Source organism: Carassius gibelio, chromosome A2 (genome assembly GCF_023724105.1).
Source record: "Carassius gibelio isolate Cgi1373 ecotype wild population from Czech Republic chromosome A2, carGib1.2-hapl.c, whole genome shotgun sequence".
NCBI lineage: Eukaryota > Metazoa > Chordata > Actinopteri > Cypriniformes > Cyprinidae > Carassius > Carassius gibelio.
In genome coordinates, this window is record NC_068372.1 from 7,213,934 (window position 1) to 7,240,811 (window position 26,878).

Here is a 26,878-nt window from a genome sequence, read left to right on the forward strand (position 1 = left end):
TCTTTCAGAGTCAGCTTCATCCTGGTTTGTGTGTGTCATCATCGCATGCAAGACTTAGAATGCAAAAGCAATTAATATAAAGTATAAGACACATTCCCTGCTTTTAATATCTGAAGAACTGATGCAACAGGGCACAGCTGAACACTTAGAAAGACCTGTTAGGCAACTGTTCCAATACGTAAGCCCACTTCAGATAAAACTAAATAAATAATAATAAAAACAGTTTATTGTTAAAAAATGGTTTATTGTTTGAAATGCAAGAATTTGTGACAATACAATAGGCTGGTCCCCACTATATAACATCTCTTTTCACAACAAAAAAACACCGTAAGACTCACTATACATATTAAACGTTACAATACATTTCAGGTAGCTTCATTATCACTCCTACATGGAAGTGCCAGGCTAACCAGTAGCAGTATTTCATGTTTCACAGGCTAGTCTAGTGTGTGTTTTTAGTGTTGCTTGGAGAAGTATTCTTTGCTCTGCTGGATGTCAGGCTTAATAGTGTCTTTTCCGGGCTTCCATCCGGCAGGACAAACTAGGGAAAATTAGCAACAACAAAAGATTTTTAATATTAGTGTTGTCAAAATTATTTCTCTCTATTGCTTTGATATAACATGGAACATACTGTTCTGTATGAAAGGAACAACACATAAAAATCTAGAAGCACCGCCAGTTCAAAGATGAGAAAATCTGGATGGAGTACCTTCTCCATGTTTGTCAGTGAACTGGAAGGCCTGCACCAAGCGCAGGGTTTCATCGATGGAGCGTCCCACTGGAAGATCATTGATGGTTATCTGCCTCAGAATGCCTTTGGCATCAATGATGAAAAGTCCTCTAAGTTTGGAAAGAAAAAAGAAGAAGTAAATAGTAAAATAAAAGAGAGACCTGAATTGTTTTATTTTAATCTTTTTGACCATACAACATACTAGAAAAAAAAAAAAAATATATATATATATATATATTAAGAAAGAGGTCTCTTATGCTCAAAAAGGCTGTGTTTATTTGGTCAAAACATTACAGTAATAACTAATATTGTAAAATAATAGTTTTAATATATTTTAAAACGTAATTTATTCCTGTGATCGAATTTTTTTTTTTATTATTGTCACTGCTAAAAACAGCTGTGCTGCTTAACATTTTAGGGAGTTCAAAATAACAGCATGTATACTAACTCCTTTTTTTTTTTGTCTAGTAAATTTTGATAATATTCTTTTGAATTTAGATAGTCCCTTCATACCTGTATGCAATACCCTCATCCTCCTTAAGAACACCATAGTCTTGAGATATGGAGCGGAGGGAATCTGCCACCAGTGGGACATTCATAGGCCCTAAACCACCTTGTTTCCGAGGTGTGTTTATCCTGTAATGATCACACAGATAAAACATTGTCATTCATTAGTAAGTTCATTAATATTGAGTAACTCCGTCTGTAGCCCATGAATAATCAATATCAAGAGTAGAGTATAACAGGTAACAGTATGGGGTTTCTTATAATGAGGAATCACATCATCGGTGTGAGACAGGTTTATTATCATTAACTAAATCTAAAAACCTAGATTTAGTTAATGATAAAACTGTTTTTTCTTCATCTTTATCGCTCACCAGGCCAGATGACAGAAGTGGGAATCAACAGAAGCACCAATGACCTCACAGTTGATCTTCCTGAACTCCTCTACTGCGTCACTGAAGGCAATGATCTCAGTGGGACACACGAAGGTGAAATCCAATGGATAGAAGAATAACACCACATACTTCCCTAGAAACAATAGAGACATATTTGCCTGAAGTGCACAGGGTGTAGACAATGTTACACAATGTGTACTATCCTGTTTTTAGACAGTCTATGGTTTTATCGTTAATAAAAATGTGTGTGATCCAAAGTCACACCCTTGAGTTACTTGACAATACTTACTTGCACAGTTCTTTTTTTTTTTTTTTTTTTTTTTTTACACAAATAGCAAATGCATAATATTTACAGATAAATGTGACATTTTCTTCACATATTACATTCTGCTTGTGCATTGACAGCTCTTCTTCACTTCATTAATGTTTAGGTTATACCTTTGTAGTCAGACAAACTGAGATCTTTAAACTGTCCATCCGGCATCACAGCTTTGGCAGTGAAGTCTGGAGCAGGCTTGCCAATATGTGCTCTCCCAGCTGCCATTTTCTGCTAGGGTCAAGAGACAATAATAAAAAACAAAAAAACAAATAGAAGAAAAAACAAATAAACAAAACGTTCATACCAAATTTCAGAAGTAAAAAAAAAAAAAAAAAAAAAAAAAAAAAAAAAATCACTTTACAGAGCATATGCCAAATTTTTTGATCCATGATTAACAGCTTGATATAGACAAGGAAAGAGTAGAATATGCCAGTTCCTCCTCTGGAAGGACGTTATGTCGTTATTTCGTTATGTCAAGATTTCCTTCACTTGCAACACACAGATACTTAGTATAATAGTAAAGTTATTATTATAAAGTTTGTTTATATGAACATAAAAAAAAAATTATAGTAGGCTAATATTGTCATTATGTAATTTAAAAATTATAGCACTCAGATATGTTTGCACATCAGAAGCATTGAGAAAAATGAAATTAGTTTAACTTCAAAGCACTTTCCTTCAAAGTTACGTGCATTAAAAAGTTTACAAGGCAACAATTCACAATGCATCAATAATTCAAAGTTATGTAAATACGCATCATAAATGTAGCTAACGTTATATATCATATTACATAAAACGAAACTCTCCCTCCAAAGACAGTCACGAGATTACATGGAAATTTCCATGATCTACAAAAGCATGAATAACGTGTCCGGTTACTTCGCATGATTCGCATTTTCAGAGGGAAGAAAAGACAAGTTTTAACAGAGTACTGCTTACCTTCCAAGTGTTTCTACAACCCGAGTGTGTGTCAATGAACGAGTGTGAACTCCCGCTTGTGGTCGATGTTTAAATAGGTCCTGCTCAAATATCGCGATACTCCGCGTGATCCACTGACTCGAGAAGTCCATGCTCCGTGGGATGACTAAATTACAGAGATCTGTCTATGGCAGGATGACTTTGCACATTTTTCTGTGCCTTGTAGGAAAATCTGACGGGTTGGATAAAGTGTCAGGACACCGGACACATGCGAAGATGTGCTGTTTACAAAATCATTGTGAAACTATTTAGAAAAAAATACAGGTTTACAGCAAACATACCTACAAAGTTAACTAAAAAAACAGACCATGTAGGATAGGGGTTATCATGTTATAATGAATGCTTTCAGTGGTTTAAGTCTATGTTAGTTATGACACAGGACAAGTTGTGAACTGACACTAAGAGATTCATGTGTATGTTTTATAATTAATACAACTTTTTAAAAATTGTGTAACCTACACATTTGTGTTACAATTAGAAACTAACAGGGAAAAAAAAAAAACTTTATTTCTGCCTGAAGACAAACGTCTTAAATAAATCTAATCAACCATTAGTTTCATGTCATGGGGCTTCTGCCATGTGACTTATGTGTATTTGTCAAAAAAAAAAAAAAAAAAAGTCAGAGGTTTTGTCACTCTTAATTCGTTTTGATTTTCCTAACTCAGACCCTCACTGACCTCAGAGTTCATAGATCATTATAATCTTTCTGCTTAACAAATTAACTGAATTCCTATGTCATAAGATAAATAAAATGAGTGTGCTTTTCCTTGTTAAGGAGGAAACACAGTTCGTGGAATTTTCCCTGCTGCCTTCAGACTGATGCTTTATCATTCCTCTAGGGTTACAAGAGCAGCAACGTTTATTCTTATTTCATATTCATTTCCTCTTCTCTGTTATTTGCAGTGGTTCCTGAAAGTCAAACTTTGCACTCATCCAAACATGCATAAATCTTTGTAAAATAAACAATAGCTTGGCATTCCCAACACTTCCTCTACATTTACAGCTTTTGTTCTTTTGTTTTTTAAGCAGCAAGCTGTCATTTACAGACTTCATCTGTTTCGTCTCTTATCTTCACCTCCCCCTCTCTTTCTGTGTCCCGTCTCTCAACCTGTTGCCATGGGTGCCAAATGAAGGGTCTGATAAGAGGCGCCTGGACACAAAGAGATCATATTAAAAACACAGCTGTGGGCATCAGATCAAATAATGCCTTAAACATGTTTTAAAAGAAAGTGGTTTTAACCATAAAATATGGGCATAATCAGCATAATCAGCATATTTCTATGAAAGTATAACCGTTTATTGCTTTGTGTCACATTCTCAGGTTTTAGTGAACATGTACCCTATAACAAACAACATCCATAACCCAGGTTTTGTAAACGTCAAAGTGGGTTCAGTATGCTAAATCATAAAGGGAATGTTTTAGCAGGATTACATATCTAAACAGGTCTACTGCATGTAAATATGAATTTTTGTTTGTTTGTAGTAGTGCTGATAAGATAACCAAGATATTGAAATTAAATCATGTTACGTGATTCTTGCAGTTGATAAAACACAAATCTGATTCAAAACACACTTTAATTTATGCAAAACTGTCATCTATATTTTTGTTTCACTTTACTGGGACATCCGATTATAAGTTATTGTTTTTCATACAGCCATAGATGTTCAGCCGTGAGTGTGGCTCGTTTAACAAGGAGAGAAAGAGGGTGGAAATAATGAAACCAGTTTAATTGGAGTGCACATTATATTATCCCCAATTTATTTATGAATCTGTAAAATTACTGATGGCCATGCACAAATAAACTTGACTGAAAGCCATTATTTATTTATTTAGGATGCTATTGATGTCTGTTGCATGTAGCCCAGCAGTTGACAAAAAAGAGTACTTATTACAGATATAATATACTTTGAAAGAATATTAAGTGTGAATTGAATGTAATGTTTAACACTTAATTGCATGTTATTTGTAATTATTTGAAAATGTATTATAGTTAAAATGTATATTAGATTGAATGTTTTCTTTGGCATACTTAAGTGGGACTAAAGAACGTTTATATGTAATTTCATAATTATATTGTTTATTTATTTATTTTAAAAAGTGTAGCGTTGAATGCACTGACATGCATTTATAGTAAACTAAAATATATTGTAATTTCTAGTAAAACTTGTATGTCATGTATTTAAATACTTTTAGAATTACACATCTGTTACAATGAAGTTGCAATCTAATACATTTAAAATACATTTACAATAAATGTAATGTAGAATAACACACTCAGTTCAAATTATAATCAACTATGCTTTTAGTCAACACATCAAAATAAGTGCACTTTAAAAAACAGCAAAAGATTTAAACATGATTCAAAATGTACTTTAGGGGGAACATTTAATTTGACATTAAATAGTGCACTTTTAAAAAATGTACTTAGGTTTGTTAAGAAACATTATTTTGAAATAATACTGACTGATACTAGACTAGCAGAAGTACTGTTAACTAGGGATTATCTGTAAATAAAATCTGTAAATTTTATGGTAAAAAAGTGAGAAGGGTATAACTGCAGCCTGGAGATCTCCAAATAGGGGCGGGAACTCCAAAACGGGGTGGGAACTCCAAAATAGGGCGTGGCTACTTCTCATTGACAGACAGGCACATGATACTCATGCAAAAATTTTCCCCCAATCCACTTCAGTGCAAACTCCGCCACACAGCTCATTCTGAAATTTTTATTGGTTGTGTCAGTTAAAGTGTTTCTTACTACACTATGCAACAAAAATGCTTACCCCTAAACCTACCCCACACCTTTCCTTAACCAGTGAAATTGACTGAATGGAGGGATTGGCGCTGAATAGCGTGGTTACAGTTCAGGAGATAAACAGTTAATAAGATTATGCGATATGAGACTCACCGCTCAATGGCACTTTTTTTAGTTACACTCAGCATCACTATCCCCTCCTAGCCTGCAAATTTGATGCCCCAAGACGGCCTTGTTGCTTGGAATAAAACGATAGAGTAAAATCTTTCCCCTCCGCTTGGACGGCTCCTGAGGGATTCCCGCTTACATAATGAAGCAGAGGTTCAGACTTGAGTCCAAACACCACTGGCCATAAGCTTTGGGCTCATTTATTTATATAGCTTATTTTATTTTAGATCAACTAGAAATGTTTAATTTTTAAAGTTTTATTTTGAACTGTAAGTCGGTTACAATTGGCTGAAGCCACAGCCAATGGTGAAAGTCTTTGTGACAAAGGACCCCACCCCATTTTGGAGGTTCTGCCCACTTGTGGTTCACGCCCCATTTTGGAGATCTCCGGCCTGCTGTTATACCCACTTGTTTTGCCAGAAACCTGGTTGCCAGAATTCTACTGTAAAAAAATACAGTAACAACGTTTTAGGTTTTACGGTTTAACCTTAAATTTACAGGTAAATACCATAATTTAATGAACTGATGTAATGATAATATACCAACCTATTGAAGTACTGAAATCTGTTTTGAACTTTGTAATACACTTATAACCACCAAAAGGAGGTGGTGATGAGAAAATCATGTGATTAACCAAAGCCCATCACAAGCTTTTAAATAATAAGATAAAGATACATAGATGGTGCTCAGTGTCATTCACACACTAAACACCCTCATGGTGAGACTCATTAAACTGAAATATGCAATAAACATTAATTTAACAACCTTATATTTTATAACATACAACCCTAATGAACATAACAGATAAGAAAAAATAGGAAACATGGTTATTTCAGAGAAAAGACATTCTGGGAATGTCAGTATACTGTATATCCCTGTACATTTTACAGGATATTATTGTTAGCCATTTAAAAGGTTTGTACTGTAGCATTTTCACAGTTTTTTTATCATTAAAATCACAGTCATTTTTTTTTTTTTTTTTACAGTACTTTGATAACACTTGTCTTGAAGATGCCCTGCTGTCAGCCCCTGCTGTTTTTCCCTCATGCAATTTCGTTATGAATATGCAGTCTAATTTACACAATTGGACCACTACATAGGCAGGCCTAGACTTATTTACATATCCCTCATATGCTAAGTGTGTGGCTGCACTAGCAGGACAGTAATCAGATAAAGCAACGGTCTAATTTAGTCAGTCTGTGTAATGAGTGCAACTAATGCTGTGAAGTACACGGCAACATATGCCTGGCTTTGAGATATTCATGTTTATCATGATTAAGCTAAATCTGTTAGACACAAGATTTTTAATCACAATCAGGCTCATGATAATCTGAATTCCTGTTCACAATGATCAACAAAATTATCTTTTGCATAACCTTATGAAAAAAGGTACACTTTTACTTATAACTTAAAATAATATACTCAAATATGAACTGAATAGAATGTTTTGGACACTTAATTACATATTATTTGTAATGAAATTAAAATGTATTATAGTTTAAATGATAACACTTTACAGTAAGGTTCATTATTAGTGAACTACATTAGTTAACAAGAACTAAGAATGAACTATACTTCTATTTAATTAATCTTCATTAATGTTAATTTCAGAATTTATTAATGCATTATTGAAATTACAAGCTAACCTGAACAAACAATGACTCACTATATTTTTATTTACATTAACAAGAATTAATAAATACTGTACTGTATTTTTCATTCATGTTAGTTAATGTTAACAACTGACATCTTATTGTAAACTTTAAGCATTTAAATGTATATTAAATGCAGTTAGTACTTATTAAGTTGCAATTTAATATATTTCAAAATGTATTAATTGAAAATATGATACTGAATAACACAATACAGTGAGATTATAATCAAGGACATTTAGGATGTTAGTCAACTCATCAAAATAAGTGTATTTTTAAAAGTGTTTGTATTAAAAAACATTATTAAAACATGATTTAAAATATTTAAAAGAGTAGTTTACCCAAGAATGAAAATTCTGTCATCATTTACTCACCCTGAAGTTGTCCCCAATTAATAATTTGTTCTGTTGAACACAAGAAGATATTTTGAAGAATGTTGGTAAGCACATAGTTTCTTGTCCCCATTGTCTTCCGTAGTGTGGAAAAAAATCCTATGGAAGTCATTGAGGACCAGATGTGGTTAATTCTTTTATGTTTAACAGAAGAGAGAAACTCTTAAAGGGATAGCTCACCCAAAAATCTAAATTATGTCATTAATAACTTACCCTCATGTTGTTCCAAACTCGTAAGACCTCGGTTTATCTTCCGAACACAGTTTAAGATATTTTAGATTTAGTCCGAGAGCTCTCAGTCCCTCCATTGAAGCTGTGTGTACGGTACACTGTCCATGTCCAGAAAGGTAAGAAAAACATCATCAAAGTAGTCCATGTGGGTCCGTTAGAATTTCTTGAAGCATCGAAAATACATTTTGTTCCAAAAATAGCAAAAACTACGACTTTATTCAGCATTGTCTTCTCTTCCGTGTCTGTTGTGAGAGAGTTCAAAACAAAGCAGTTTGTGATATCCGTTTCACGAACGAATCGTTCGATGTAACCGGATATTTTTGAACGAGTTCACCAAATCGAACTGAATCATTTTAAACAGTTCGCCTATCCAATACGCATTAATCCACAAATGACTTGAACTGTTAACTTTTTTAATGTGGCTAACACTCCCTCTGAGTTAAAATAAACCAATATCCCAGAATAATTCATTTACTCAAACAGTACACTGACTGAACTGCTGTGAAGAGAGAACTGAAGATGAACACCGAGCCAAACCAGATAATGAACAACAGACTGACTCATTCACGAGTCAAGAACCGTTTCTGTCAGACGCGTCCGATTCAAGAACCGAGGAGCTGATGATACTGCGCATGTGTGATTCAGCGTGAAGCAGACTGACACACAGGGCGTCTGAACCGAACTGATTCTTTTGGTGATTGATTCTGAACTGATTCTGTGCTAGTGTTATGAGCGCGGGTAAACCGAAGGCTTGAATCAAGGGCAATAATTACGTCGAGCGCAAAACCGGTGAACCGTTTTCTTCAACCGGTTTATTGAATTGAACTGTCCAAAAGAACTACTGATGATTCGAAACTGATGCAACCGGTTCTTGACTCGTGAACGAATCATTATCTCTCTCGGCTCGGTGTTCATCTTCAGTTCTCTCTTCACATCAGTTCAGTCATTCTACTGTTTGAGTAAATGAATTACTCTGGGATATTGGTTTATTTTAACTCAGAGGGAGTGTCAGCCACATTAAAAAAGTTAACAGCTTAAGTCATTTGTGGATTAATGCGTATTGGAGATGCGAACCGTTTCAAATGATTCAGTTCGATTTGGTGAACTGGTACAAAAAGGTCCGGTTGCATCGAATGATTCGTTCGCGATCCGGATATCACAAACTGCTTTGTTTTGAACCCTCTCACAACAGACCCGGAAGAGAAGACATCAGTGAATAAAGTAGTCGTTTTTGCTATTTTTTTGGACCAAAATGTATTTTCGATGCTTCAAAAAATTACTAACTAAGTAAAGTACTAACTGACCCTCTGATGTCACATGGACTACTTTGACGATGTTTTTCTTACCTTTCTGGACATGGACAGTCTACTGTACACACTGTTTCAATGAAGCGACAGAAAGCTCTGGGACTAAATCTAAAATATCTTAAACTGTGCTCCGAAGATGAACGGAGGTCTCACGGGTTTGGAACGACATGAGTTATTAATTACATAATTTAGATTTTTGGGTGAACTGACCCTATAAGCCTACAGTTCTGGAACTACTTAAATGATGACAGAATTGACATTTTTGGGTGATTTATTTTTTTTGTTTGACATTACACCTGCCTAACACCTGCAATAAACCATATTTGCACCATATGAGTAGATATATATTCAAAATAATGAGGAGCATAAATTATTTCAAATTATGGCATAACTAAAACATAACTAAAAGTTAACCAGTTAAAAAAAAGTAAAATGATATTCAGTGATTTGCAATAAACTTTCAGAGCTAAACTACATCATCCTTGTGTTGTCTTAAACACATGGTGCGAGATGCTGAAAAAAAGCAAGATGATATAAATACTTCAGTATGCATGTTTATGTCATGTGTTTAAATACATTTTGAAAACATTTTGTAATGATGAAGCCTTTAATTTATTTGTGTTGTTAGGCCTTACAGGTTGTAAATTAAGCTGATGTTAGCCAGGTTTCCACATAAAGTGAGAGAGGCCTTCTTTGCATTATCTTTGACCTATAGTAACATGTTTCTAAGGGAAAATGTCATTCCTCTCTACTTTCCCTGCACAGTCTCAGAGTGAAATGTTTTGTTTCCATTGCGTCTGTTCATATATAATGTACGTGTTAAATACTCTGCATAGTCTTTCAGGTCATCCTGGACGTGTTCCACTGCAGTTCTATGCTGTCTCCTTTGTCATCAAGTCCTTCTTTGGCCCATGACTTGATATTAAATTCTGTTTGCACTACAGCAGATGATAAGCAACCATAGAACAGATTTCATAACCCAGAGCAAAAACCAATATTAGATTCTAGTGTAATCTCCAGGTATCTCAGTATTATATGATGCTATTTAAATGTTCTCTTTCTCTTTGAGGTGTTACAAGCTCTTGGTGCATAATGAAGATCTGTAAAGTTACAAAGACTAAAGCCTCAAATCCAAAGAGATATTCTTTATAAAAAGTTACGGCTCGTGCACACCCTCCTAAAATGGCTCATTCAAGCACGCCCCACATTTCTACGTAACTATGTGAAAATATCTGTGTAATGCCGCCCAAATGTTGACGCAAAGAAAGAAGGTCTGGTTTCAGTAACACAGTTAGTGTTGAAGCAGTCATGTCAGGGAGATGCTGTGTGTTTCTAGGAGAAAAGCAAAAACACTTTATTTGGCTTTCTGAAAGATGCATTTAGGAATCTTTAAAATTACTTAAAACAGAACAGCAAAACATTTAATGGACCGCCGTTTCATGAATTTAGGAGAGGAGGTCATTCTGACTTTGCTACGACAATCTGGCGCTTCTGAATCATCATTATGTTTTGTTATTAGTTTAAGTATTTGCTATTGAATGTTCAAATGTGGAGTTTAGTGCATTGTGTGTGTGTGTGTGTGTGTGAGAGAGAGAGAGAGAGAGAGAGAGAGAGAGAGAGAGAGAGAGTGATGGTCACACAGTGGAGTCAGCTGTCTTAACCATCTGTGGCTTGCTGTGTACTGCAAACTCATAAGAGCTTCATCACTGAGTCTGTCACGTGACTCTGTTCCTCCTTGGTCATGAACTGATGGTAAAACTAAGGACATTATTAAATGTCTTTACATTTATTTTGAAAGATGAAGCTGGCGATTATGGAAAGGGGTGTTACATTTCAGACGAGTGCTTGCAGTGTTCGGCCAATCACAATGCACTGGGTCAGCTGGCCAATCAGAGCAGATTGTGCTTGTCAGAAGGAGGGACTTTGTAGAAAACGGCGTGTTTGAGAGAGGCGGGGCATAGAGGACCTACAATAAATGTACAGTATTTGAAATATAATGTGTTTTTTGAACACTGAAGCATTTCAACATATTCTGTTACACCAAATACACAAAATAATGCTCTTTAAAAAAGCATCTATGACCCCTTGAAAAGCAGGAAATGTGCTGTATCAGTTAAAGCTATTCCTTCTGCATTCTGAGTCATGCATTTGATGACCACACACACAAACCAGGAAGAAGACGAGGGGTCCTCTGAGAAAAAAAACAAGCAAATTGGATGTAAATAAATAAATAAATAAAAAGATGAACTCAATTAGAGCTATATCAAAACCAATGGGCATGGAGAAACAACAACCTGGTCGGCTGAGAAAAACAGCAGTTGCTGATGAGAGACAAATCATAAAAGCTGTGAAAAGAACCCTAAAATAAGTGTCTAATCACCAACAACCTCCAGAAAGCTGGAGTGATGGTCTGACAATCTACTGTCCGCAGCTGACGAAAAGAGGCTACACAGCAAGACGCAAACCTCTGACCAGCACCAAAAATAGAAAGGCAAGATTAGGGTTTGCAAAAAAGCACAAAGGTGAGCCAGTAGAATTTTGGAACAGTTTTATGGACACTAAGTGATGGGAAAGCAAAAGTGTGGAGAAAATAAGGAATTTCAAATTATCCTAAGCATACAAACTCATCAGTGAAACGTAGTGGAGGTATAGTGTCATGGCGTGGGAATGCATGACTGCCTCTAGAACAGTCTTTATCAACTTTATTAACGATTTATTGAATGATGGTGATAGCAGAATGAATGCAGAAGTGAACAAAAACATCTGGGCTAAAAAAATTCAAGAAAATGCCACAAAACTCATCAGAACGTGCTTCATATTGCAACTGGACAGTGACCCAAAACACCCTGCTATAGCTCAGTCAAGGAGTTTCTCAGGGGAAGACATGGAAGGTCTTAGATTGCCAGTCAGATTTAAATCTTATTGAACATGAATTTCACCAGCTAAAGAGGAAACTAAAGACAGAAACTACCCAAACCAAGCAATAGTTGAAATCAGCTGTATTAAAGGCTGAGTAAAGCATTTCACTGGATGAAACCAAGAGTCTGGTGGTGTCTGTGGGAGGCAGACTCACTGCTGTGACTGCATAAAGGAGTGTATAAGGGATTTGCAACTAAACATTAGCTTTTAAACTTTTACATTTGCTTTAAATTCAACTGTCCCAATGCTTATGCTAACATCCTTTTTATCTGTTACAACATGAATGAGTTGAAACAGCTAATAATAAAATGTGACATACTGCAGTTTTGCCTCAAATTCATATTTTTTTTTTATATTTGCAGATGTCTTTACTTCATACACTAATACACACATATACTGATAACCAACCCTCCCTTTCAAAGTGTTTTGCTCATGTTTCTTGCTTCCAAAATATGTGTGTGTGTGTGTGTGTGTGTGTATATATATATATATATATATATATATAAATATATAAATCAATAAGTATATATATATATATATATATATATATATATATATATATATATATATATATATATATATATATATATATATATATATAATACATATATAAAGATCCTATTTTAGGATAAACATCTTTATTGATTATTTTTTTCTTATTATTGTTATTATTCTTAATTGCATGCTTAATAATAATCCCAAATGGCCAATAGTGCCAGCATTAAACAAGACTCCTTTATTGAAATCAGCTTTTTTTGTTACACTTTAAGCTCAATAAATAATATCCAAATTAATTTTAATTCAGAACTTTAAACCCGGTTAAGTCATTGTATAATTTTTTTTTGCATGTAATATATTTTAGTATATCACATATGATCTTCCTAATCACACATTAGATGAAAATCAGTAATCTGTCCTGGTGGTTTCTGACTTCCTCTTTCAGGCTCGTCTGCTCTGCTCTGACCACAGCGCCCCGCTGCGCCTCTTCTGGCAGTTCGCGGAATTACACTCTTCTCCCTCGAGTCACAGCTGATTTGCTCGCCATCTTGGCGTGAACATAAACATTGCTGCCCTGTGCTCAATTATCGCACCATTATCTCCAAAAACCGAAAAATTGCCAGCACATTACCGAGACAGCCTCAATGCTGTGTTGCAGCGAACTAACTTTTAGATGTTTAGGAAATCATTGCGCACGTAGATGAACATACAAGTCAGTATTATGTGGGTTTCCTGATCACTTGGTTAAGGTAAGATTATTCTCTTCGCTAACACGAGGTCTAAAGGTACTCCAAATGTATTAAACTCATACGAAACGTTGTTATCGTGTCATAATGTTGGATGATAAGCTTCTGTTAGCTCAGTGCAGCTAAGTTAGCGAGCTGTCATGGCAACTGATAATATACGCGTGTTTAAAACCCTCTCTTCCCTTTATTAACATTGTAAAAATGAGCTCGAATTACTTCTAAAACGTGTGCTTTTGGATTTCTAATCTTGTTTATGTGGTATCAAGCAGATAATACTCCGGTTAGAATTTCTTCATTATTATTTATTATTTATTTATTGAAAACCAGGTCAAAATACAGTTCGTGTGGTCATCAAAAGGTGATGAACTGATATATAATTAAGACAGTCGTTTTACTGTAGGGAAGAAATTTTAAGGAGATGTTTCAGCATATCACTGTATTGTGTTTGTTGGGTTGACATCTATTGACATCGGTCACTGGAGCAGCTAATTAGTAAATCATTGTGAGTATAGTGTTATTCAATTGTTTTTAGGGATGGGAGACCTAGAAGGACCCCCATCTGCAGACTGAAGGAGACAGTCTTGCTGTTGATTACAGTAGAAATGGACCTGGACTATGAAAGACGCCTGTTAAGGCAAATCAACCACCAGAACATCCCTGAGGGCCACCTGTCCAAGGTAAGCATAAAAAGATCTCTTTTATAAAGACACATATTTATAATTTAGCCATATTTATAACCAGACTTCTAACCATAAACAGTAAACACATTCTTCTGTCAAGCAGGTCAGTGCAAGCAGTTCATTAGCATACAGTTTTGATCAGAATGATTAGATTAGCATTTATTAAATGTATTATATAATAACTGTAAAAATGGGATAAGGGATAATAAAAAAACTTGATCTAGTTCAAGTTGTTCCAAACCTGTATGACTTCACTCATTCTGTGGAGCACAAAAGAAGATGTTTTGAAGAAGTAGTAAGTTAGTAACCAAACAGTTTCAGGTCCCACTGACGTCCACAGTATGGTCAGAAAAGTAGGCTACTGTGGAAGTCAATGGGTTCCAAAACTGTTTGGTTACCAGCATTCTTCAAAATATCTTCTTTTGTGTTCCACAGAAGGAGAAAAGTCATAAAGTTAAATTATGGCCGAAGACTGTACCTTTAAAGAGGCAGAAATATAAACATTACACATAACGATCGCCTGTTTCCGCTGTGTGTTACTGTTCATGCAGTCAGGGTATGCAGCGTGCAGTCCGGTTACTGTTAAATCAGGAGACAGATTCATCCCCACACGTGCCGGCAGCAACTGGAGCATAAACTTCCACTATGCCAATGTGAGTTACCATTCATATGAAGTGTTTACACTCATCAGTAGTAAAGAAGAATAATAGATTAAAGCCAATTCATTAATGTCATTGCACCACTAACATTCTCTTGACATATGCATGTTTGTTTGCAGGAGAACTGTTGGTCACCCAATCAGAATCAGCGGGCGAAGGATGCTAGTACAGACACAGGGAAAGGTGAAGTCTTTCGGCATCTTCTTGTACATGCCCTCGATTTTTACAGTGAACTGATATACAATATATACAAACTAGAGCTGTCAAACAATTAATCATAGTTAATCGCATATAAAATAAACTTTTTTGTTTACAAAACACATCTAAAATCACATCTAAAATAAAAGTTTTTGGATATGGGTATTTATAAATTTAAGAAAAATATGTTTTGTGTATATATATATATAATATATATTCATATACATATATATATTCATATATTCATATACATATATGTTTGTGTTTTTATATATTCATAATAAATATACACAATACACAGACATATTATGTAAACAACAAAACTATTTTGGATGCAATTAATCACGATTCTTAAATATATTCATGCATATGTGTATATATATATATATATATATATATATATATACACAAAACATATTTTTCTTAAATTTATACACCCATATCCAAAAACTTTTATTTGAGATGTGATTAATTATGATTAATCGTTTGACAGCACTAGTACAAACATTACCATTCAAAAGTTTTGGGTTGGTAAGATTTTTTTGCGTGAAACTGTGATACTTTATTTAGGAATTTTTAATGAATAGAAATGAAAAATTAATTTAGAATAGATATACGCTACCATTCCAAAGTTTTAGATTGGTTAGGTTTTTAAAGGGATTTTTTTTTTTTTTTTTTGAAAGCTTCTTCTCACTGTCATTTGTTTGATATAAAGTACAGCAAAAACAGTAATACTGTGAAATATATTTACAATTTAAAATAACTTTTTTCTATTTTTCTATTCAAATACAATGCTGATTTGCTGCTGAATAAACATATATTATTAATAGTATTATTATTATCAATAATGGAAACTATTTTGTACAATTTATTTTTAGGATTGTTTGATGAACAGAACTTCAAAAGAACCACATTTATCTGAAATAAAAAACTTTCGTAACATTATACACTACCATTAATTTTTTTTTTACTGGAAAGAAAAATACTGTATTTTTATAAGGTGTTTTATTCAAAATGCTGTTTTTTTAAACTTATCTATCTATCTATCTATCTATCTATCTATCTATCTATCTATCTATCTATCTATCTATCTATCTATCTATCTAGATATAGGTAGATAATAGATTCAAAGGTTTGCTGAATAAAAGTAGTTTTCTTCTAAGTTGTTTTCATAAAAATAAATTAGTTTGCCATTTGGGTGTTTGCAAAAGGAATTAAATTAGTATTTCCTATTGGTACATTAAAGGAAAAGATATAAATATTAAAATAAAAAATCTAACAAAATCTGTTTTGCAGACGCTGTGGCGTATGCTGCTCTGCTAAGAAATGAGCTGTTGGGAGCAGGAATCGAAACCGTGCCTGATCCTCACATGGATGACCGTCGACACACCATCCTCATGCAGGACACACAAAGCCTCTTCAGGGTGAGCCCACTCAACACACTGTAACGTTCACATGACAGATCATAAAAGCTCACTGGAGAAACTCTCGCTCTTTTTCTCACATTTTGTTATATTGTATTAGACTCCTGTTTCTCTTTGTGTCTCTCAGTACACCATCCACACAAAGAGAGTGCCTTTTGACAGTGAAATCTCCCCCTTCTCCCTCTCTCCTCTCAGTAACAAAAGGTATAGTTTCTCTGTATTACTTCAAAATATAATTAATCATTTATAAAAAAAATTGTGTGCACAGAAAAACATCTTTATTGTAAAACATGATGAATTTACTTTAGAAAATTTTCAAAATATGACAAATTTACTTGTTTTTGTTAATTAATTAAGCTTGTTTTTCTCACCGTTTTGGCAAATTGTTATTGGGGATAGATATATTTATTATAAAGAAGGCAAAAATACATAGCTCCGCACATGACAAGCGAAGGAAAATATATTGTGGCAACAAATTAAGAATTTGTTCACAGACTTTGTGAAGACGAGGGAACAAAGGAATCCGACATGGACATTTTTTAACTAAAAAAGGGAACTTATTAATAAAACGGGGCCTAAAATTAGTCATGAGAACATTATTATTGTAATTATTTTTCTTTGATTAAAAAATACTAGGGATGTAACCGTGAGCCATTTGAAAATCGATTCATGTGATGATTCAAATCGGTTGAGATGCTGAACACATCGTGATTCAATTAGGGGTAGGAGTTGATATGAATGTATTTCTGAAGTGAACTTACTGTCTTTAGAAAAGTTTAGATGTTATTTTTCTTGCCTCTGTAATAATATAATGCACGTTGAAGTTCATAAGTGCAGCGCTGCTTTGTTTACAGCGGTAACCAAGGAAACGCTTTAAGCGCCACCTGCTGGCAGAGAGTGAATCTGCATCTCATTCAGTTCGTCTGCCATTTCTGTTTCATGCAGATAATTTTATATTTAAGTCAAACCAATCTGTTTTTACTTAAATTTACTTAAATACTGAAATTAAACAATCTAATTTAGATTAAAAACCGCTCATGTTAAATGTATGCAAGATCTTTGTTTGAATCTTGATTAAAATGCAGTGGTTGCCTCTAATTTTAAATGGAAAAAGCCTTTTTTTAACATGAAAATATTTATTTTATTTGTGTTACTTATTTATTTGATTTGGGGCTTGTTTTAAAATATCAATTTAGTTTTGCTATTTATGTTTATATTATATTTAATTTGTCATTTAGTAGACGCTTTTATCCAATGCAACTTACAAATGAGGACAATAGAAGCAATCAAAACCAACAAACGAGCAGTGATATGCAAGTGCTGTATTAGTATATTATTTTAGTGTTACATTTCAATTTTACAAAGAAACGTGCAGCATTTTGTCCAAGCAATTTAATTTGTCTTAAATATAATTATGTAAAAAAAAAAAAAAAGAAATCGTGGAACCAAAATCGTGGATCGAATCGTTAATCTCTACATCCCTAAAACATACTGATTCTGATTTTTTTTAAAAAATTTTTAATGTTTCTGTTCATAGCACATAAAGGCAACATGACTTTTTTGTATATTTTTAATTTTATCAAAATATTAGACACGCCTGTGAATATCTATATTTATTTTTATTTTAAATATTAAATTTTTAAATATTTAATTTAACAATTTTAAAATATATATTTTTTTAATTGTCTGTAGTCACAAACTTTTACGTTCACCCCGAAAGCCAGCACGCAAGATTTCCAAGATTCCATTCAAGGTTCTTGATGCCCCAGAGTTGCAGGATGACTTCTACCTCAACCTGGTACACTTCATTTACAAATATCTTTACAAATTTACAATTTTACAAATATTAAATAATTGATAGGGGTCTTGCATCACTCTGACGGTATGTTATTATTACTTTACTTTTGCTATATAATGATCAGCTGACTGTAAGGAATTTGTTGCCTGGTAGACAATTAATAAAGTTTATAATTATACAGTCATTGCTCATTATATAAAAATATAGAACTTAATTGACCAATCAGAATCAAGTATTTCAGAGAACCACGTAATGTATTGTAATTTGATTGTGAAAAGGTGGACTGGTCCGGTGGAAATCTCTTGAGTGTTGGTTTGGGGGCCTGTGTTTACCTGTGGAGTGCCTGTACCAGTCAGGTATGAGACAAACTAGAAGGACAAACAGCTACAAATTTGATCTTATGTGATTTTCAGTAATCAGCATTTCATTTTACACTTCCAAACTTGCACAGGTGACGCGATTGTGTGACTTATCAGTGGATGGTGACTCTGTTACATCAGTGTGTTGGAATGAGAGGGTCAGCACAAACCTTTTATATGTTATATAAAGATTTCTGACTTGTGATTGTATTTGTGATTGGTCAGGGTCATATTTTCTCCTTTGCTGTTCACTCAGGGAAGTTTGGTGGCTGTAGGGACCCATAAAGGATTTGTCCAGATTTGGGACGCAGTCGGAGGGAGGAAGCTGAACAGTTTGGAGGGACATTCAGCACGCGTAGGTTTGTGTCACACTTAAATCACTTAGTTGGGGATACTTGAGTGATTGCACAGACTAGTGATGCGCTGGTCTGGGTTTTTTCCAACCTGCTGGTCCCGCTTTCATGAAATTATTTGGCCCGCCCCAGCCCGCCCCGCAAATAAAGTAAAATCTCTTGACCCGCCCCACGCTTCGGGGACATCACGAAGTTACGTTGCTACTTAGACCTTCGTATCGTAACCTTATCAATAATAAAGGCTATAGGTAATAGCACTATGATTGTTCGTTCGTGAACAAATCTTTTAGGTGAATGAATCGTTCTCGTTTACGTAATCCACTGACCATAGACTAAAAGACTCATTTCTCGTTCAATTAAGTTCCTCCCACAGCAGCGCGGCGCTATTAGCAGCGCATGCACAGCTCGTGAACAGCTCTGTGAACTTTTTCATCCTGTCAAAAAGAGTTACTCAAGATGTGACGGAGCATGTGATTTGTTGAATGTAAGGAACGAATACGATCTTCTCGTAGGTGAACGAGTTGAATGAACTGATACATAGCTCTTTCGTGATTTAAATGAATGAGAGTATACAGGGTCACTCGGCCTAGAATGTAAATCTCGATCAGCAATCAGCAGATACAAAGCACAGTTATTGGTGCACATACGCTTGTTTTCATATTTGGAATACAGAACAATAACTCCACGTTTAATCCCAGATAAAACCTCGTACTTTGTTAATCTGAACAATTTATTTAGACTATTTATTTAATGCGATCATGCACACACTTTAATAAAGCCAAATCAGTTTTTGTCACAAGTAAATACGATCGTTGACTTAAGACGTAACACATAAGACACTCTTTTTCGCCAACTGCTGGCGTATTTGTGTAATATGAAGAAATGGTCACTGAAAGAATCAGTGAATGAATCATTTTGGTGAACAAACTGAAAATCAACGAATCTTTTGAAAGAATCTAAATTTCCACCACTAAATTCCATGAAACATAAATGGATTTTTTATTTTATTTGTTTTTAGTGACCCGCCCCAACCCGCCCTGCAATAAAGTGGCAATTTCTTAACTTGCCCCGACCCAACCCGCGGGTTATGAGACGAGCCGCGCATCACTAGCACAGACACTAACTGGATGATGACATCACTGAATCATCAATGAAATGACTTTAGCTGAAAAATGACTTCTTGCATCATTGACAAACTATTTTCCTGTTTGACACTGTAAAGCTGCTTTGACACAAACAGTACTGTATAAAGCGCTATTCAAATACAGGTGACTTGACTTTGCTGACTTGACTTTGTTTTGAATAAGTAAACTAAGATCTTCATCAAGAAGAAATAATCTTTATATAACCTCAGGAGCCCTTGCGTGGAATGGAGAGCAGTTGTCGTCGGGGAGCCGGGACAGAGTGATTCTGCAGCGGGACGTGAGGACGCCTCCTCCTGTGGAGAGACGCCTCCAGGGCCACAGGCAGGAAGTGTGTGGCCTCAAGTGGTCACCTGACCACCAGCACCTCGCCTCTGGAGGGAACGATAATAAGGTTAGAGCATCATATAAACAAGATGGTCTGATTAGAAGAAGAATTGAACAAGCCCTTTCATGCAAGACTTAACTAAGTTGGCTGAGAATATGGTCTGTGTGTAGCTTTTTGTTTTCATAATAATGAATAAACAGGAATTGGAAAACAAGGAATGGTTGACCCAAAAATGAAAATTTACTTGCCCTCAGGCCATCCAAGATGTAGATGAGTTTGTTTCTTCATCGGAACAGATTTGGAGAAATTTAGCATTACATCATTTGCTCACCTATGGATCCTCTGCAGTGAATGGGTGCCATCAGAATGAGTCCAAACAGCTGATAAAAACATCACAATAATCCACAAGTAATCCACACAACACCAGTCCATTTTTTTGTTATTGTAAACACTTTTATGTTTTACCAGATCCAATACCCGTTAACATTTCCCAAGTTTACCAATAGGAAAGCTCACTGAATAACTCAGAATAGTTCAGAGAGACACTCTGGATGATGTAAACTGCCACAATTTGGCTTGGATTTTTTATTTTTAAGTTTAGGTGTAGAAAATGCAGCTTGAATATTTGATTGAATATTTGAACTCAACTTCCCGCTGATTGGTCAACCAGATATCAATCCGTGCTGTCATCAGTTGTTCAGTTCCTTGCAACAGAATAATATAGTCATCTGCTGTTATAGTTGTACAGTTGATTTTTAAACTGTTTATTGCTACTCTATATTAAGTCATTTTTGTGTGTGTGTGTGTGTTTCTCTACTGTTTTTAGTTGCTGGTGTGGAACAGCTCCAGTCTGCTCCCCGTTCAGCAGTACAGCGATCATCTGGCTGCCGTGAAGGCCATTGCCTGGTCTCCTCACCAGCACGGCCTGCTGGCTTCTGGAGGAGGAACAGCTGATCGTTGCCTTCGCTTCTGGAACACTCTGACCGGACAGGCTTTACAGAGTACTGACACCGGCTCACAGGTCTGCAACCTGGCCTGGTCCAAACACGCCAACGAGCTGGTAAGACAAGCTTTTATAATCACATCAAATCAAATGCTTTTTCCCATACTGGTTTTCACCATTGATGTCCACTAGGTCAGCACACACGGCTACTCCCAGAACCAGATCCTGGTGTGGAAATACCCATCGCTCACCCAAGTGGCCAAGCTCACAGGACATTCATACCGGGTGCTCTACTTGGTAAGTGTGTTTTTGGGTCTAAAAATAATGTAGAGATGCAGTTCATACATAAAATGACTTGACCACATTGTTATGATGAGCATATAAATAGTTTTTGAATAAAAATTAATTTTGATATTTGCGTAAGGCAACTGTCCTCATATCATAATGAAGAAAAAAAAAGACATTTAAAGAATGAAAATCTTGAAAAGATTACTTTATTAAGTAGTTTGGCATAAACTTACTGTATTTTTTTTTTTTTTTAAATCAATATTTTAACTAGGGCTGTCATTGTATTAAAATTTTTTTTATTTTATTAATCAAACCCTTTTTGTGTGATTAATCGTGATTAATCGCACACTTATCATGGAATATAGCATATACCATTTATCTTATTTAACACGTTTATTTTGTCATTATTTGATATATCTAGCAAAGTAAACCAAAATATTGAAGGGTGATTCTTACAAAACTGTTTTTTTTTTTTTTTTTTCTGCTAGCTTATTTCTTAATTAAATTTAGATGTATTCATAAAAGGACACTTGGAGATGCCAAAAGGTCACCAAAGAACCAAATAGTATGAGAAATTCACATAATTGATTCATTTGTGCACACCAAAGCACACATTGAATAAATAAATAAAAAAAACTCTTCCGAATTCATAGTGTATAGTACAGTAGACAAGTCAAGATAACGAACAGAGCCAAAAAAAAAATCTAAACCAACTGCCTTGACTGACCTTAGGGCTGGGCAATATAGCTAAAAAAAATTAATCACGATATAATGTTAAATATAATATGATAAAATTAAAATATTTAAAAAATATTTAAAGTTAACCACTATATTTTTAAATTACCCAATTTATTTAGTCACACAACTAATTTTGGTTTTTAACAGTCAAACACAAAATAAAATTGAAACAAAAAACTCATTTCTTATATTTTATTTACCAATTAAATAAGTGTTAAGGAAACATTTGGCCTGTCTCCTGAGGCCACAGGAGGGCACAATAAGCAAAATAATGCACTTCATAATATTGTTTTCATTGCAATGAAATAAGGGCTGTCTATAAAAAAAAAAGTATAATGTCTAAGCTAATATTTATGAATCAAACAATTTTGTAAATTGCATGAACAATTTAATAACAAAACAGCATCATGTATTTATGCATAGCTTAATACAAATATCCAAAGCGCTGATCACATGATTTGCTTTTAAAAACATGAGATGCAGAGAAATGGAATAAAACCTCCACAAATTATCGAGACAAGTTTTCTAAAAGTTGAATCTCTTTTAACTTTATATGGCTTTCTGTTCATCTCTTGTGCAAGATGTGAGTGCAACAGTCATAGTTGTGCATCTCAAAAATACACTTGTAAGAGCCCGAAACAGGCATTGTGGACTGAGACCCTGCTCATCCTCTAAACTGGGAAAAGCTAAAAGGGTAATGATTTGTGCTTTGAATGGAGTGCAGAGTGCTTTAAGCACACAGCAGTGTCCTGGTTTGAGGACGACTCTACAGTTATTAGGCCCAAACTCAAGACGCAAGACGCAAAGCTCTGACCAACAGTGCTTGCTGATCACCCACCTACTTGACCGATGCTAAGCTAAAAGGAGGGTGGTCCTAAGTGAAGGGAGGGCCTTGTAGGGCTCTGAGGACTATAGATAAGTCCCAGGTCACCACAGTATGAGGACGAGGCGGATTCAGTCTCCGAGTTCCCCTCAGAAACTTAACAACAAGGTTGTTTTTGCCAACTAACTGGCCAGCCACGAGAGCATGACTCGCCATGAAGGCTAACACATCAACTTTGAGCATAGAAGGGGTGCGCCTCTTTTCCAGCAGGGGGGAGGCATTCAAGCGAGCGCTGGGCCAATCATGGGCCAGGGCATCTCGCTGCTCCGAGGAGTAAATTGAGCAGTGAAAGTTGTTTTCTAGGGCGAAGAGGTCCACCAAATTTGGCTAATGTTGCCATAAATGTGCAACCAGGTGAGACACAGGGCCCAAGACCTATCTAAAGTATCCAGATAGAAATTTGTTACCCATTCTCAGTGGGAAAGTGCCCGAGCAACATTGCTCAAAAAAAGTTGCCTGGCAAAATTGCTCAAAATGTTGCCCCATGTATCATCAGCCTGAAGGCAGCGTGACATGAGAGGCTACCACCATCATGTTGTCCAAACGTACCAGGACGTAGTGCGTAAGGCTGGCAGGAAGGACTTTAGGGCTAGAAAAACCCACTCTTGAGGCAGTTGATGCCTTTTACAAAGTTCCCCAACCTGAGTTGGAAGCATCTGTCATGACCACCTTTCATATGGAGGTCAGTCCCAACGGAGGGAAAGTGAAGCACATGGGACCTGCGGCGCATTAGATCACTCAAGCCTGGTCTCTCAGCCCTGTGACTTCACTGTTTCTTCTGCTGAGGCAGCTGGAAGGGGAAAAACAAGAGAGCGGGAGTGGCGGGGTCACCTTCATTGAAGAAGGCGATCCGTGAGCAAAGCAGTGGAGACTCATGCTCTCGCAGTGAAAGCAGTCGGTCTCAGTGAGCACATTGTCAGCATGATGGGCATGGCCCAGGGGAGCAGTGCACTCAAACCTGAAGCTGTCAGCTAAATGGAATTATCGTTGCCAGCATTCTCCTCTAATCCACCTAAAAAGATGAGGGGCACAGATCCTCCATGTGTAAAACACACTTGCGGATCAAAGTGCTGTGGAGGAGTGCTGCGGATCAAAGGGTGCCCTGCATGAGCCACATAAGCAGCGCGGCATTTGCAACAACACCCAAGGAAATTTGCTTTAGAAAATCTACTCTTTGTGATTGCCGGATATCTGCAAGAGAGAATGAGCTGAAGAGGAGGTCTTTCCGCTGCCAGGGGTTCTTCCACGGCAAGTAGCAAGCTTCGAGCTTCTTGCTTCAGAGTCCAGTGAAGTTGAAAATTTCTGACAGAATGGCACTCTTGACTTATACAGGTGTAGCAGTCGGCTCCACCTATTTTTGGCATGTTGGGGTACCATTGGTTCATGCAGCTACATGAATGTGATCAAATCAGGCATCAGTATTCAGAGTCGTTTACTCATAACAAGAGAGACTGTTTGAAAGGAAATAGTATGACAGTATGGATCCTTGTTTTCTCAAAATCACATGGCATGCCAAGTTTGATACAAGCTCCAAACCTCAAAGATTCAAAACAAAGGATTCATAAATGTTTAATTACAGCTTCATAAAACATTGCCCTCCATATGACCAATAAAAAGACAAAAATATTTAATATTTTTTGTCATTATGTACTTAGTTTTAAGTTTTATCAAAGTGAATAACACTGAACGGTTGGCTCTGGATCTGATTTTCAATTAGGCACAAATGACCGGTGAAGACAAATAGTAATCAAATCTTCAATGCGTAATTTAATAATGTGATGTCATGCTAGTTCAGACACACATGAAAAGTGAGTGCTGATGAAGATGCTTCTGGTTGTGTACAGGCAGTGTCTCCAGATGGCGAGGCCATTGTAACGGGAGCAGGAGACGAGACGCTGAGGTTCTGGAACGTCTTCAGCAAAACACGCTGCACCAAGGTTTGGCTGAAGTCTTATATTTAAACTTGCAGCTTGTCCTGCATATTAACCTGACCTGTTTCAAAAAGATTTGTCTTCTGCCTCCAGGAATCCAAATCCGTGTTGAACCTCTTCACCAGGATACGGTAGTTCACATCCGGAGAGTAATCTATCCAATCACATGAACGAATGAAAGCCTTGAACTCACTCTGTTCTGAGTCCTTGCATCAACTCTAGACCCTCCGACATTGGGACACCACAGCACTTCCTTCACTCTCTTTTTTACTCCGCAGATTTCTGTTTTACCCCGTAAAATGCCTTGTTGTTTGTGTTAAGATTCAGTCAGTTCTTTTTATTATTGTACATTGTGGGAAGTTTAAACAGATGTGCTATTGTATAAGTAGAAGTATTAATAGAGAAATTAACCTGTATGACTTATATTATAATTATCATGACTTTTAGTCATGAGGTCAAAATGAAATGGCTTGTTATGAACATTTCAGTATTTTATATGTGTCTCTAAACAGATCATGATATCTGTGAGAAATAAATGCTCTTAACACTAACCCAGTCACTTTTTGTGACAATCAGACAAGATGATGTTTTTACTGTGTGTCTTGTACACTTCCCTTCAAAAGTTTGGGGTAAATTGTTTTTAAATAAATTAGTGGTTTAATTCATCAAGGATGCATTCAATTGATCAAATGTGACAGTAAAGATTTTATTATGTTACAACAGATTTCTATTTTTAAATGCTGTTCTTTCAAATTTCTTTTCATTATTACACAAAAATATGAAGCAGCACGAAAATAAGAAATTGATTATAATACTTGGGCCTCAAATCTGCATATTGATTATCTGCATTCTGTGACACTGAAGACTGGAGTAATGATAATGAAAATTCAGCATTTCATCACTAAATTACAAAAAAAAGTTACAAGTAAATGTTTCTCGTTTTAAGGATGTTTTGATCGGTTTAATAGGAAAATATTATTATTATTATTATTTTATTTTTTTTATAAAAATATATCCAGTATTTTATACCTACATAATCCTATTTAACATTTCCATATGAAGGAAATGTTTCCAAAACTGCTGGAATACACGTGTGATTTTATAAGATAATGGATCTGAATTTCTTTATTTGATATAAAAAATTTTTGCACCACCAATTAAATTGCTTTTAGAAACAATATACTGTTTCCTGTTCCCCAAGAAACACAAAATAGTCGTGTTTCATTCCTTAATTTATCAGTATTTTGAACAAATAAGTGAATGATTAAATGGCTCACTAATAAAAACAGTTATTAACTTAATTCATTGCTGCATGGATCAGTGTTTTTAACAGATTACCTGAGCGAATGATTCAGTGACTCACTCCTTAATATAGTCACTTGTTTCCATACTAAGAAAATCAATTTCACTCAAAAAAATTGGTTAAAATGATGATTCTGTTGCTCATTCATACAAACATTACAGTTACAGTTACAGTTAAGATAATTTGCTCCTGAATGAATCCGATTTTGAATTAAATGTTTGAGTTAAAAGAAAAATTAAAAAGAAAAATTAAAAGAAAA

General features: G+C 35.4%; 2 protein-coding genes across 3 annotated transcripts; one reads left to right on the forward strand and one right to left on the reverse strand.

Annotated features, from left to right (window-relative positions):
* Positions 1-223: 223 nt before the first annotated feature.
* Positions 224-3,016, reverse strand: LOC128025518 (peroxiredoxin-1). Of its 2 annotated transcripts, none has more exons than XM_052611955.1 (6): positions 2,888-3,016; positions 2,068-2,179; positions 1,609-1,762; positions 1,244-1,366; positions 710-840; positions 224-541 (listed from the first exon to the last, which is right to left on the reverse strand). In XM_052611955.1, the coding sequence occupies exons 2-6, from the start codon at positions 2,171-2,173 to the stop codon at positions 456-458; spliced, it is 600 nt and encodes a 199-aa protein (XP_052467915.1). In that variant the 5' UTR covers positions 2,174-2,179; positions 2,888-3,016; the 3' UTR covers positions 224-455. The 2 variants fall into 2 exon arrangements, with proteins under 2 accessions (XP_052467915.1, XP_052467925.1); XM_052611965.1 differs by having other exon boundaries at positions 2,068-2,176; positions 2,888-2,945.
* A 10,340-nt stretch (positions 3,017-13,356) lies between these two features.
* Positions 13,357-25,981, forward strand: LOC128025494 (fizzy-related protein homolog). The gene is made up of 15 exons (XM_052611921.1): positions 13,357-13,595; positions 14,125-14,269; positions 14,824-14,925; positions 15,051-15,114; positions 16,426-16,553; positions 16,681-16,757; positions 18,246-18,351; positions 18,630-18,707; positions 18,803-18,868; positions 18,967-19,069; positions 20,418-20,599; positions 21,360-21,593; positions 21,669-21,773; positions 25,230-25,322; positions 25,410-25,981. Exons 2-15 carry the CDS (start codon positions 14,195-14,197, stop codon positions 25,449-25,451), a joined length of 1,455 nt encoding a protein of 484 aa, XP_052467881.1. The 5' UTR covers positions 13,357-13,595; positions 14,125-14,194; the 3' UTR covers positions 25,452-25,981.
* Positions 25,982-26,878: the final 897 nt, after the last annotated feature.